This window comes from Macadamia integrifolia, chromosome 9 (genome assembly GCF_013358625.1).
Source record: "Macadamia integrifolia cultivar HAES 741 chromosome 9, SCU_Mint_v3, whole genome shotgun sequence".
NCBI lineage: Eukaryota > Viridiplantae > Streptophyta > Magnoliopsida > Proteales > Proteaceae > Macadamia > Macadamia integrifolia.
In genome coordinates this window covers 36274465-36287584 of record NC_056565.1, presented here as the reverse complement: position 1 = coordinate 36287584, position 13120 = coordinate 36274465, and the positions used below count along the sequence as shown (strand labels likewise).

The 13120-nt window shown below is 38.4% G+C and overlaps 1 protein-coding gene across 1 annotated transcript; it reads right to left on the bottom strand.

The window, feature by feature from the left end:
* Positions 1-569: 569 nt before the first annotated feature.
* LOC122088744 lies at positions 570-7701 on the bottom strand. The gene is made up of 3 exons (XM_042658067.1): positions 6811-7701; positions 5006-6636; positions 570-1222 (listed from the first exon to the last, which is right to left on the bottom strand). Exons 1-3 carry the CDS (start codon positions 7487-7489, stop codon positions 1163-1165), a joined length of 2370 nt encoding a protein of 789 aa, XP_042514001.1. The 5' UTR covers positions 7490-7701; the 3' UTR covers positions 570-1162.
* Positions 7702-13120: the final 5419 nt, after the last annotated feature.

Sequence of the window (13120 nt, the reverse complement as noted above, 5' to 3'; positions counted from 1 at the left end):
TGTTATAATAAATAATAGAAAATCTTATTTTACAAAAAAAAAAAATCCTTTTTCATTCTTTACATGGAAACAAATGAGACCGAAACTACAAGAACGCCATTTCACCGTGATGAAACAAGTGGCATTCTTGTAATTTTGTGGTCCACTGTCTAGTTAATTCCACACTCATGGTTCAATCTGAAGTCGTTTTCAAAGATACTTCCACTAGTTGCTTCTTACTGAAACTTGGCCCGTGAGATGAGTATGCGGTCCTCTATCTCTTCAACCCAGCCAATGACCACGGTTGCTAATGTGGCAACTTGTGATGCCATCCAAGATCAAAAACTGTCATGACCATGCTTTGCTGGATCAGAAACCATAACAGTAGAAAAAAAGCCATTTTCAATCCAATGAATCAACATCGCACTTAAATTTTTTAATAAAACAGGTTCAACAATGGTAAAACAGACATTCTTCCCATATTTCAACTAGGTTAGCCTTCACAGCATCCCCAGCAGTCACTGAGAAAATAAAATACTAAGCATTTTGAGAGGTGCAAAACCTTCCCCTTCAGTTCTTGGTTTTTTCTTCTTTTCATTTATCGAACTTCAGTAAATTACATCTTCATATTATTTAACAAAAGGTATGTGTAGATAACATGGTTGCTTCAACCCAAAAAATAAATACTAATAATAATAAACAATTAAAAAAAAATCCAGGGGGAGTTCTCCTTTGGGATTTTTTTTCCTCCCCTCTCGGAAAAATATCTGAACAGCCTATAGCATTAGGGCACCCTCTCCACAAGACATCAGCAGACCCACCACTTCTCATCCTGGTAACATCCTGCCACCTTTTCAACTGGAAGACTCTTGTGAGCCATAAGCACTAGTATCATGAGTGTCAAACATTTGAAAACTTAGAAGGCTTCTGATCGTGATAATACATCACCATTTAGAAGGTCACCTTCTGAAATTCAGACTATGTTAGCAAACTATCATTCCAACAAGCCCTCCCTCGGATCTGTCCAGGTGCACTTATTAAAGGCAGAAATGGATTGACCAAAACTCTATCGAGAAGTGGACAATGTTTTCAAGTGTTAACAGTGTTAACCTTGTGTTATTGCAACATGTTTTCACCTATAAACCATCTCCAGTGCATTGAGTCACTAGATGCCAGATCTGTTTCAGGTGCTATAGTGGAGTGCCACGGAAACATTTCGACATCGGCGTTTCTTTGAGCTAACCTGAAAATTAAAGACAATCAATCAGAGACCAATTTAGGGGCATTTTAAAGAAAAGCTCAGGTCAGCAGCCATCACATCATCATACTAAGCTACAGCCCCTAAAAGATCAGATCAGCAGCCAGAGTATGGAAGTGCGACGGTAGTGGGTACAGAAACAACGTATTAGTAACAACAATCACAAATGACAAGATATCTGAAGTACAAAGCAAAGAGCAATAAAAGAAGAATATTATCCCATAAAATGTCCAAGAAAGAACTGAAAAGTATTCCATGAACCAACCACCAATGTAGGCAAAGACAAATCTAATAATGAAAGCTGAGAAACTTGATGGTTTGTCCCATCTGTACTAGTTCTCTGCAACAGCTTACAAAACTGCATAATTCAGCAGATTCATTGAGTGTTTTGGATTAAAAGGATAAACCGACACATCATATTTGATGTCACGTTTGGCCAAATACATGAAAGTGATGGGCCTTTCTTGAAGCATTCAGATACTCTCATGTCTTCTCAAATGTTTCAATCACCAAATTGAAAGGTATGAAAGCCCCAGCTGAAGATCAACAAGTAGGTCGTTTATCAGGAAGGAGATTATCTAATAAAGTAGTAAGCTGATGAAAAAGACGCTGACTGTCCTAGAATGCAAGTAGACCAACAACTAGGTAACTTACATGTTAGTCTGCAATACGCTTACACTGCATTTCCAATTATATTCCCTAATGCCCATGTAACAAGCTGAAGATACAACACATGGTATAAGCAAGTTAAGGCAGAAGTACAGACAAGATGCCCCAAACTCTGGTACAGAAAAGAAGAAAAAGAAACATCCTGAGGAATCAGATATGAGAACATCTTTGTCAAGCTGGTGGGTACAAACCTGTAAGCGATTGTTACTTTTTCAACTAAAGTCATGTTGAAGAAACCAAACTCAAAATTGTAGAATGCAGAGCACCATTGCCCACCAATGTTTTACAAGAGATAAATAGAAAAGAATCACAAAAATTCAGTATTTAAACATTACTTTAGATTAGAAATAAGCAAGGCGCATCTTTGCTACAATGATAACCTTGCCTTCAGCTTTCTTAAGCGACAATTCCTTCACCATAAGTATTTGAGAGCTGTTAAGATTCATGCTTCCATAACAAAATGCTGCTGTAAATCAAAGAAGAAAAATAAAATCCTTCTAACAACCCACTATGAATATCTTATGGAATTGATTCATTTTTTGGGACAGTGTTCCATTATTTCTTCCTTTTGGCCTAACTGAATAGTAACAATATGTTCAATAACATTCCCTCCTATTTCTTCTCAATTTCCGTGTTCCAAAGTGGGATGCCTTTTCTCTTCCAGCTTCAAGTTTCAATCCCTACCAAGTAGGTACATAACATATTCAGAAGTTATGGGTATAGCTCAGGATATGAGATTAGATCCGGAATTAGAATTGGCCCTACATCATCTGGATACCATCCAGAAATTCTTTTCCTGCTCACAAGCACCAGTCTAACAGTATTTGGTAGACTGCATTTACTCTAATAGGACAGGGTACAGTGCCTTCATACCAGGAAAGAGTGTCTAATTCCTCCTCCTCCCTATTTTGAATCAGTACTCATGCCTGCCTTCATGTGTGCAGATAGCTCTTATTTTCCCTGATTCCTTGAATCTTCATTATGGAGGGATTGATCGCTGGTTGACGGGATAGTTGAGGAGGTGTCGATACACTTGAGTGAAAAAGCAGGGAAAAGAGCAATCTACTCGTGATGCCACGTCACACTTATCAACTCATCTTGGGGCAATATCTGATGGTGTGGCTTATGAAAGATCTCATTTTTTTGATCATCTTTCTTAGGCCAAAAGAGGAGCTTAGCTCTCATAGGACTTTGCTACTATAGCTCGAGGCTCTATTTTGTCCATAATTGCCACTTGCACCATATCTTCAATGTTACTCTTTCCATAACCTTGATTGCTATCTCAAAAGGGAGCACAGCTCTAAAAACTTCCAGAGAAGAGAATGCAAGATTACAGGTCACAGGCGGCCTTAAATAAAACATATGGTACTCACTTTGGCTGCCTAGGCCTCGATGAGGTATTGCCTAAGCATCAAGGCAGCTGGCCAAAGCCGTTGCTCGCTTTGGCACCAATACAATTATGCAGGTCGCTGCTACTACTGCAACTGTTTAAAGTCTGAGAAAGAATAGTGTGCTTAAATTGAGCTACAAGTTATGGGTTGATAAGAATCTACTTCCGTGTAGGGCATGAACTTTATCTTCACACAGGAATATTATTTGAGAAAGCTCCCACTTCACTACCTTGTTGGGATTCCTATGTTGAAGAACCACATGTTCTCCTTCCTTCCACCTATCAGATCCACCACCAGTTCAGAAACCTACTTAGGACTTTCTCTAGAGTTGAAGAGTTTCAATGCGAATGCTTCTTCTTCCTCTTGTTCTTTTTCACTTTCTTCCATGCAAATCAAGTTATCTAAAGGCACTTGCTGTCTAGTGATCAACAGCTGTACTGGACTTGCAATCAGACTTTCTACAAAGAGTATGAACACAACAAACTTAAGAAAAATAAACATTAACAAAGGTTGACTATATGGAAATCCAAGTATAGGTAGACTTATTGTATACATAGGCTTCAAGCATTCCTATGTAAAGTAAGATCATTGAGCTGCTGGAAAATGTTAATTTTCACAAACCAAGTAAAATTTGATAACAAGAACAAGAATATTTTGGCAGGTTTAACAGTTACCATTCTAAAGCACAGAGCATCATAGAAGTCTATAATCATTAGAACTAGACCTCAGAACAATTGTCCGTGAATCACTCTGAAACCTTCTGTTTCTTCAAAATAAAGTTACAGTTTGAGAAGCATCCAGCAATTCATGACTCCAATAGAAAGTACAGAAAATTAAGGAGTGCCATTTGAAGCATGCCATGCAGTCCTAATTAGTACAGTGCAGTTAATAACATTGTGGTAGAAAATAATGGTGTGAAGAAGTTGACACAGGTTCATTCAACGCATCATGTTAGTTCTAGTATCTCCATTATGTCAGTACCCAAAGCAGAAGCATAAAACCGTTCTAGTATCTCCAATATGTCAGTACCCAAAGCAGAAGCATAAAACCCTCTTATGTAGGACGTTAATCAGTAGTCATGCTTAATAATAACCTTTTTCTCTTGGAAATTCTGTTTGCCATACTTCGACACCTAATTACTCCCACCCACCCACTCCACTTCACAGCTAAAGTGCAGTGTGTCAAAAAGACGATAAAAAGATAGACTGCAAAGCTTGTGCAAATTGTAAATTTAACAAAATATTAGCAACAAGAGTCATAAATTCATCTTATACCAAATTCAAGCAGTTAAATGAACACACTGAAATACTCTACTACCAACTTCCTTCAACAAAATCAATTGATGATCAACAACAAAGCAATGTGATGCAAATATGTGATCCTACATCCCACAAAAAATCTTGTTCAGAGTTTTTCTCTGTCCCATTTTGTTTGTCCATTACCCTAATAAACGCTTGAATTTTTTTGTACTTGTCCATATTACCCTTAGATTGTTCATCGCATTAAAGTGGAGAAGAAGATTGTGCATTAAAAGAGGGAAGGAATAGTATATACATGAAGTGCAAAGTTGAAAAAAATTAGTAAAAACATTGTAGTAATTAATGCAATGAAAAAAATTTCCTAAAAAATGAGATTTGTCAAAATGGATAGTCGTTCTCCATATTCTGTACGGTTGAAACAGGAACAACTGTAAACTTTTATTACACACCTTTGAAGATATTGGGGGTAAAGAAGCCTGCCTAACAGCTTTTCCAGGCTCAGTTAGCTGCCGAATCTCTTTAAGTTGTTTTGCTATATCCTCCAAGAGTTGCAGCTGTATTTTCTCCCTTTCCCTGTGCTCCAAAGAAAAACTCAGCTTCTCTTTTCCCTCTTTCACTATCCTCAACCTTTCTCTTAACCACCCAACTTCAGTGTCAAGTTTCAGTCTTTCATCATCCACTGCAGACATGGAATTCCTCCGCAAATAGGAAAAAGATTTTCCACGTCTGTTGCTGATTGGTGGCAACCCAGCAGTCAAATCAGAGCGGCTTGTACGAACATCTTGCTCCGTTTCTGTGCTGCTTGTACTTGGCTGCCCAGTTGCTGCATCAATCCTACTGAAACCAGAGGGGTCAAATGGAAGACCATGCATCCTAAACTTGTCAGAAGCTGTGTCTGCCAACTGTTCTTGACTTTCTTCTCTAGCTTCCTCCTTGCACAACTTTGATCCATCATCAATTACATGAACATCATAAAGACTTGGTCCAGTCTCAACCTTAGAAAATTGTTGATCACTTCCTCGTCTATCTGGATTTCTCCCACACTTCTCCAACTCTTCATCATATGGAAAATTGATTTCAGTCCCACAAGGGTTTGGATCAGCCTTCACTTCAACTCCTTGACATTGTCTAGCATTACTCTTTTGACCATGTTCTTCATCGATTGAAATAATAGTTCTCTCGAGCAAGCCATGCTTTGGAGGGCTGTTTAACTCATATAGCCTGGACTCTCTCTCTAATATCGGCCCTTCTCTTTGAAGAACAGATCTTTCCTCATCCATGGATACCATTCCCTTCTCCTGAACCTCTTGGTTACCATCATCACAGGATCCTGGCACAAGTGGATGACTTTTATCGGAACTTGCTTTCCTCTGAAAATCCACTTGTTTCAGTAGATTGGCATCCTTATCCCAGTCTGAATATGGTAGCTCTTTCACTAAAGCATGAGCAGGACTTGGTCCCTCAACATTCTGTGCCTCATAATTGGATGATGTTTTCACATTTTTCTCTATTTCTCTTTTATCTAGAGATTCACCAATCTTCCGCATCATCAGTTCTGGATTCTCACTTGAATCCCATGGAAAAGTAGACCTTGGTGCTGATATTTCCACCATATCATTTCCATCAACTTCCAGCAGCTGCCTATAAGTTTCCACTTCCTTCTCCAGAAAGTACTTCTCCTTCTCTCTCCTCACAAGAATCTCTTTGAGAATGTCCATTTCCTCTGCATCATATGCAGATTTTTCTTCAATCATCCTCTGATACTGCCTTGCCTCCATTTCTGTTGATGCCTTATCCTTTTGCAGACGCAGTATCATGGCCATGGCTTCATCAGCAGCAGTTGCAGCAGCAATTCTTTCCTTCTCTAGCTCCATATCCAGAGCAGCATGAGCACCTTGCTCTTCTTCAAGTGCTTGTTCCAAGATTCTAATCACATTTTTCTCATTCCCATCAAACCGCTGCTCGTCTCGAACGTTGCATACTAATTCTCTAGGAGATGATGCACCCTTTTCCACGACCTTACTTTCACCAAATGATCCATTCAGTCCAAAGCCATGCAGGTTGTGCCCCTCCCTGCCATCTGAAATCTCAAAGCATAAACATGAGCATTCCTCATACAATCACCAATATGCAAATTAACATAGAGTCTGATAAACCAACTTGAAATCAACAAGTCACGTTCAAGACGACAATTGATGAAGGTTTTCATTGAAAAACAGAGAATTTGAAAACAGGTTTAAGAATTCTCTCTTACCTGGAAGAGCAATCCGTGCAGAATTCATAGGGACTAAGCCTTCTTCAGAAAAATCATGACCAAATTCGCTCATTCCGTAAGAAGATCGAGACACCTCTCGCTTCATAAGCCTTGGGGGATCAGAAGACGAAACGGATGAGGATTTCCTATGTTCAACAACAGCTTTGCGCCGGCGACGTAAACCAAACCTTCGCCTCTGATTCACAACTCCCTTCCCCTTAACATCAGCACGGCCATCAAGTTCAGCAGAACCCATCAATCCAAACCCACCCAATTCCTTCTTAGGCGATGAGTTTCTAAGAGCAAAGCTATGAGATCTTCTACCGGCTTCGGAGATGGAGCTGCAAGAGGATTCTCCCTCCATCCCCTTAGGTTCATTACAGCGGTCACTAGCTCCCAATGATCTAACACCCAATTGGCATCCTTGTTCATTCTTTCCGATGGAATCGAATGGGAAGTAGGTCTTCACAGACATCTGAACAGAAGTGATCTTCTGAGTCGGGAAATCAAAAAGCAGCATCTGCAAGAAGTCCGGCAAGTGCCAACCGAATAAACCCAAGAATTTGGAAGCAAAGAAGCTAAGAACCGATCCACATAGCAGTAGAAGCGATAACCAAAGATCCAGAAAAGCTCCAAAGAGCTCACGGAACGTCCATGAATGAATCATCTGGGAAGGCATTCGTATAACCAATAGTAGTATCCCTTTCTACAGATTTGGCCAAAAAGAGGGGAACGAATCAACTTCCAGCAACGGGCAACGGGAACCGCCGGCGGTTCTTCTCGTAAGCAGTTGATGCCGCTGAGTGATCTCGCTGCCTCCGGTAACTTTCATTCTGACCACCAGAAACTTTCATTCCTTAGAAAAGAGAATCACCGGTGAATCCAGAATTTGAAGCTGTTTTTTTTTTTTCGAACAACAGAATTTGGGGACTGGGGAGAACCGTTAATGGGTCCCACATCGAATCCCACGTGGATTAACTAATTTTAGGGGATGTTTTGTTTAGCAAAAGAAACAGGTGATCCATTGCTTTCGTGCAGATCGTGGTTTGGATAACTTTATCTCATCTTTAGGTAACACGTGAGGGTGACGGTGAGAGTGACGTGCGGCGACTTCAAAGATCGCTGTCCTTGTTCGAAACCAACGTTTTAGAGCTCGGGATCGGTATCGGTATCGGTGTCAGTGTCGGTATTGGTATCAGTATCGATATGGTATGGACTAATTTACCATCATTTAAATAAGAAATTGGTATTTTGAATCATTTTATTTATATATCTAATTTTTAACTTGAATGTATTGTAGATTCATATGCGAAATTAGCTAATCAATTTGTTGCTCAATTGTTTTCCTAAAATAAAATTTTAAAGAATAGCAAAGATTGATCATTTTCTAAAAGCAATATCAGTAGATTAATTAACTCGTTTGGGAGGTAAGAAGGGTTTAATGTAACCGTCAAAATCGTTTACAATGAGGCAATGACATGCAATGAGTATCTAATAACTGGGGTGCATGGCCGGATTCTCTCAGCTGTTGAATGATCACCGTACTTCACCCGTTTACTGTAGACAATTTGAATTCGTAATATATATAAGGATAACTTATTTTCCTTATGTGTCATGTAGGTGTGAGATAGAGGATTAATGCACCCACACCATTAGTCTAACCCATTAAGTGATTATTAAGTTATCTTTTAAATGACTAAAATGCCCCCAATTGAGTGTGACTTTACCCATTTACCCTTGATCCTTGGAAGCAAAGAACTGAGAAAGAACCCTTTCTTCTTCTCCTCGCATCTTTTGTCCACTAGGCGACCAACAACTTTATACAACATTTCTAACCATTTCAGCAGTGATGCACCTCTCTCTCTTCTCTCTCTCTCTCTCTCTCTCTCTCTCTATGGTTAAAAGCCTCTGTCAAGACTTTATTGATTCTCTTACTCAAAACCTGCAAAGTCGAAGGAAAATCCCTTCATGCTTGACCTTGAACATCTGTAAGTATTTTTCCTGCACAAATGTGACGGCGTGTCTTGTGATCAAAATCGAACAGCCTTTAAGTCATTTGCAGTCTGCATTGCGGCAAAAATGGCGTCGTTCCCTGTTCCGGTGAGAACGTCGAAGAAATCAACTATTCTAGATTAAGATTTGAGAATCTCCGGTTCCATTACTAGTCTTCCTTGCTTCCTGTAGAGTACACACATATAAAACACTCTGGGGAAATAAAGAAGGTGAACAAGAAATCAGGAAAAAAGAAGAAGCACTGCAGGTAAACGGAATAGATAACCACCAGACATTCCCACTTCCTCAGTTTGTCAATAGGCAAGGAAACGTCTCCACGGACAAAGAAAAATATGGTGTGCCCTAGTTTCAAAATTTAGCACGGATGTGGTTAGAACAGTATCTTACAGGGATCTAATTTTAGAAAAACGGATTAGAAAGAGAGATGAGAGGGTTGGAGTAACCTTCGCTGGAGAATGGAAAAAAAGTAGATTCAAGTTTGTCGGAGCCCTAATTTCAGAAAATTGGGATGTTTTATTGTTGAAAATGACTAAAGGGTAAAATAATCATTTTACTTAGAGATTTTTTTAGATGTTTGAAGTGAGGGTATAATAGTCTTTCACATTAATAACTAACAGAATATTAACGGTGTGAGTGCGTTTGTCATTTTTCAAACCTGTAAGGGGTGTTCATGTCATTTTTAAAAACACAGGGGAGGACGTTGATTTATGGCATAAGTTCAAGGGATGATAATGTAATTTCTTCTAAAACTAATGTAGATGGATCATGCTACGTGTTCCGTGGTCATGCGGCTTTAAGTGCAATCTTTCGCAATAGTTTTGGTGGCTTTATTGTGGTTTTCTCTAAATATATTGGGATTACTTATGCTGTTGTGGTTGAGGCATTAGTTGTTCATCAAGCTCTCCATATTGCAGTTCAGCAAGGATACTCTTATATTATTTGGAAAAGTGATCCATAGCTCCTTATTAACCTTCTCAACATGAGATTTATAAATCTCCTTGGCGAATTGTTGTTGTTATTTTAAATTGTCGGGCTTTGAATTCTCATTTTACAAATCTTAAGTTTGTTCATACGTATATGGAGGGAAACTCTGTTGCGGATCACCTTGCTTCCTTTAGCTCAAGTCATTGCAATTTTTTTATTTGGAATCATTCTCCTCCCCTTTTTCTTTTAGATGCTTTATACTTTGATAGTTGTAACTATGGTTCTTCTCATTCTGTGAATTAATTTATCTTCTTACCAAAAAATAAAAAGAAAAAAGGGTGGGAGTTTATGAAGAGATGCTTTGAAACAGAAATCAACCCAACCACCTCTAACTCTCTTTTGATGGCAAAAGATACACGAATGACTGATGATACCGTTGAAAAAAAAAATAGGGAGACCTCATATAATAATTGTCGTAGTCCATTATATCTTTTGATTCATTTTTTCTGAAACAATTACAAACAAAATTTTTTTTTTTTGGATGATTTTCTTATAGGACCCCTTATTTTTCAAAGTATATGTAATACCACCCATGTTTTCTAAAAATATCTAGTATATCCCTTATTTTGTTAACTAAATTGCACTTGTCAGAGGGGAAATGTTAAGTGCTGACATGGAATGGTTGGTATTTCTTAAATGGCAAGTATACCCTTGAGGAATGAGTAAATTTACTGTTTTACCCTTCCATGTAAACCCACCCAACTCCAAAAAAAAAAAAAAAAAATGAATCAATTAAAACATTGACTCGCAGGTTTTAGGGTTTCTTTGTTCTACAACTACCATCGAGTTACAGGTTTTACCATTTTAGTGTTTGATGTTTCACTACTGCTTGTTAAGACTATGGGTGGTGGTAAGCGTCGTGGCTGCCGAAGCTCGTCTGCTGGTGCTTGTGTTGTTGTTGATGCGGAGGTATCTCTTGAAATTGAAGCTCGCAGTAACGAAAACAGAGTACCATCTTTGCTCCTGAACCTGCAACTAGAAAGAGACGACACCCACTTGCCAAATCCAAAAAACAAGCTTAATCCAGAATGCATTCTAAAACTTCTACACTCATGGCTCCGACCAGTACTCCACCTTATCCAGTTCAAATAAACTAGAAAACGAATACAACGCTTTGCCTTCTATAGATGAACCAATCTGGAACAGTAAACGACATAATCATTATTCACGTCATTTGTGTGTGCGTGTGTGGGGGTGGGGGGGTTGGGAAGCTATAAATCACATTTCCTCAAGTCTTGAGTGCATCTCATATACATCATAGAGAGGTTGTGCGTGACGGGAGAGAGGTTATATATACTTGTTTTCAATTACGGTATGAGATGGGTTCAGAAGACCAACAAAAATTCAAGGAAACCAATCAATCCCTTGTTAGTTGACGGCAGGTATCATCATCATTTATCACAACCTTCTTACTTCTTACTTCCAAAAATTCAGTCTTTCAATTTAAGATTTGTCATCTTTTCCTCTTGAGAGGTAAAGTTTGTGATAGATCTAACGATTTTGGATGAGAAGTAGAAAAAATAAGATAGACAAAACAGAGTCAAAAGGGTCTTTTCACTAAAGGTGTTATGCTTCAGAGGTGCAGTTGATATTTTTGGGAAACTAGGGTGGCATCAGGTATAAGTTAAAAAAACAAGGGGTGGTATAAGAAAATTTTTCATTTTTTTTTTTAATTATATATATATATATATATATACACTCAAAAGTTGCAAAAAAATCAAAGGAAATTGTATATGCACTCAAATTTTTGTGTTGATGCTAGTAACTTTTATTGAGGATTAAGTTTTTATATGGCAAATACATTTGAAGATGAATATTTTTTATGCTGACTCCAATCTCATTGATGCCGAAATACAAACTCAAGATTCCACTATTGTCCTACTAACTTGTGTTTGTGGAGAACCCAATAGAACAAAGCAATGTGAAGTTTGGAATAGGATTCGATCCATCACTGTGAATAGAAGGGAGAAATGATTGTGTATGGGAGATTTCAACTCATCTTTTCTCTGTAAGATTTCCTATTAGGTGGGCTAGCATAGTCAAAGATTTGTTTCCAAAACCGATTTAGTGGTGTTGACTAAAGATGGAGTAAGCAGAAAAAATCCAATATTATTGGTAAGTGATCTCTATGGAGATATTGAATTCTATTAGCACACCTTAATAGTATGAAATATTTATTACTATGTGTGGACCTAAGGTATTGTTTCCTTAATGGGGAGGAAACCCTAATTTTATTGTAGGGTTGGTCCCTACCCTCACCCCTATATATAGTTATCACTGACCCATTAAGTAAGGCTAACAACCAAAAGCAAAAGGGAAAGAGGGTAGACCAGACCAACATTGATCGTGTTGTACGAGGAGCATACAAGAAGACATAGAGGAGTTCTTATTCTTCAGCCATGGATTCAGGTATGCCTAAAACTTGTTTTTGTAGTGTTTGTCGTGTATGCTTATCGATCTTCATGAATCGTTCAGTATTTATTTTCTTTCAATGGTATCAGAGCCTCGTTCATGAAAAAATCGATCGGCTATACCACCAGTAATAAAAATCAATTTCTTCTCCTCGAGTCGTTTTGTTTTGAAAAAACGAGAAAAGTAATATATTATATATTATTACTAAAGAACAAAACTGGTAAAATTAAATTTTAAAAAAAAATCCCTTGATTTATCTTTTGGAAAACCGTACGGTTTGGTTGTTAAAAAAAAAAATTGACACAGAAGGTACGTACGATTTGGTTGTTAAAAAAAAAAAAAAATGACACAAAAAGGTACGTACGTTTTGGTTGTTAAAAAAAAAGTGACAAAAAAGTGAGTTGAAGTATCCATTCTTGGGCGGGTCTCTGTTCCTCCCATAAACAGTTTTCTTCTTTGGAGGCGGTGGGCACACTGAAGCCACCGAGATCCGACACTCTCCACGCTTCGGCTTCTGGCATCCATCTTCTATTCTCCCCATTTGGAATGGGCATGCCAGGAGAATTGCACCATTGAACCTGACTCAACAAGAATTGAACCAACGTTCGATCACCTTAACACCCCACTTGGTTACAAGCTCGCGCTACTAAGCTCGGCCTCTGCATTCATGGCCTCTGTTCCTGCGTTTGTAGACGCTTTCGAGTTCAGTTGAAAAACACATTAAAAAAAAAACAAAAAAAAGGGAGGAAAGCAACATAGTTTATCTCAATTAGTTTAGAGAAAAGAAAAGTTAAAGGCGAAAAGCCAGAGAAAGCCGGTAGGTTCCAGCCATCCAGGAGGAAATAAAAGTGCCAAGGGAATATATTCCGTTCTTGAATTAAAAAAAAAAAAAGGGAAGGTA

What these genes read in the sequence shown, in the direction of transcription:
- LOC122088744 (XM_042658067.1), bottom strand. Translation starts at nt 7,489, where the DNA reads ATGCCTTCCCAGATGATTCATTCATGGACGTTCCGTGAGCTCTTTGGA. An exon ending in TGCACGGATTGCTCTTCCAG is followed by an intron (nt 6,637 to 6,810) that starts GTAAGAGAGAAT and finishes TTGAGATTTCAG; the next exon opens with ATGGCAGGGAGGGGCACAAC. An exon ending in TACCCCCAATATCTTCAAAG is followed by an intron (nt 1,223 to 5,005) that starts GTGTGTAATAAA and finishes TTTAATTTTCAG; the next exon opens with GTTAGCTCAAAGAAACGCCG.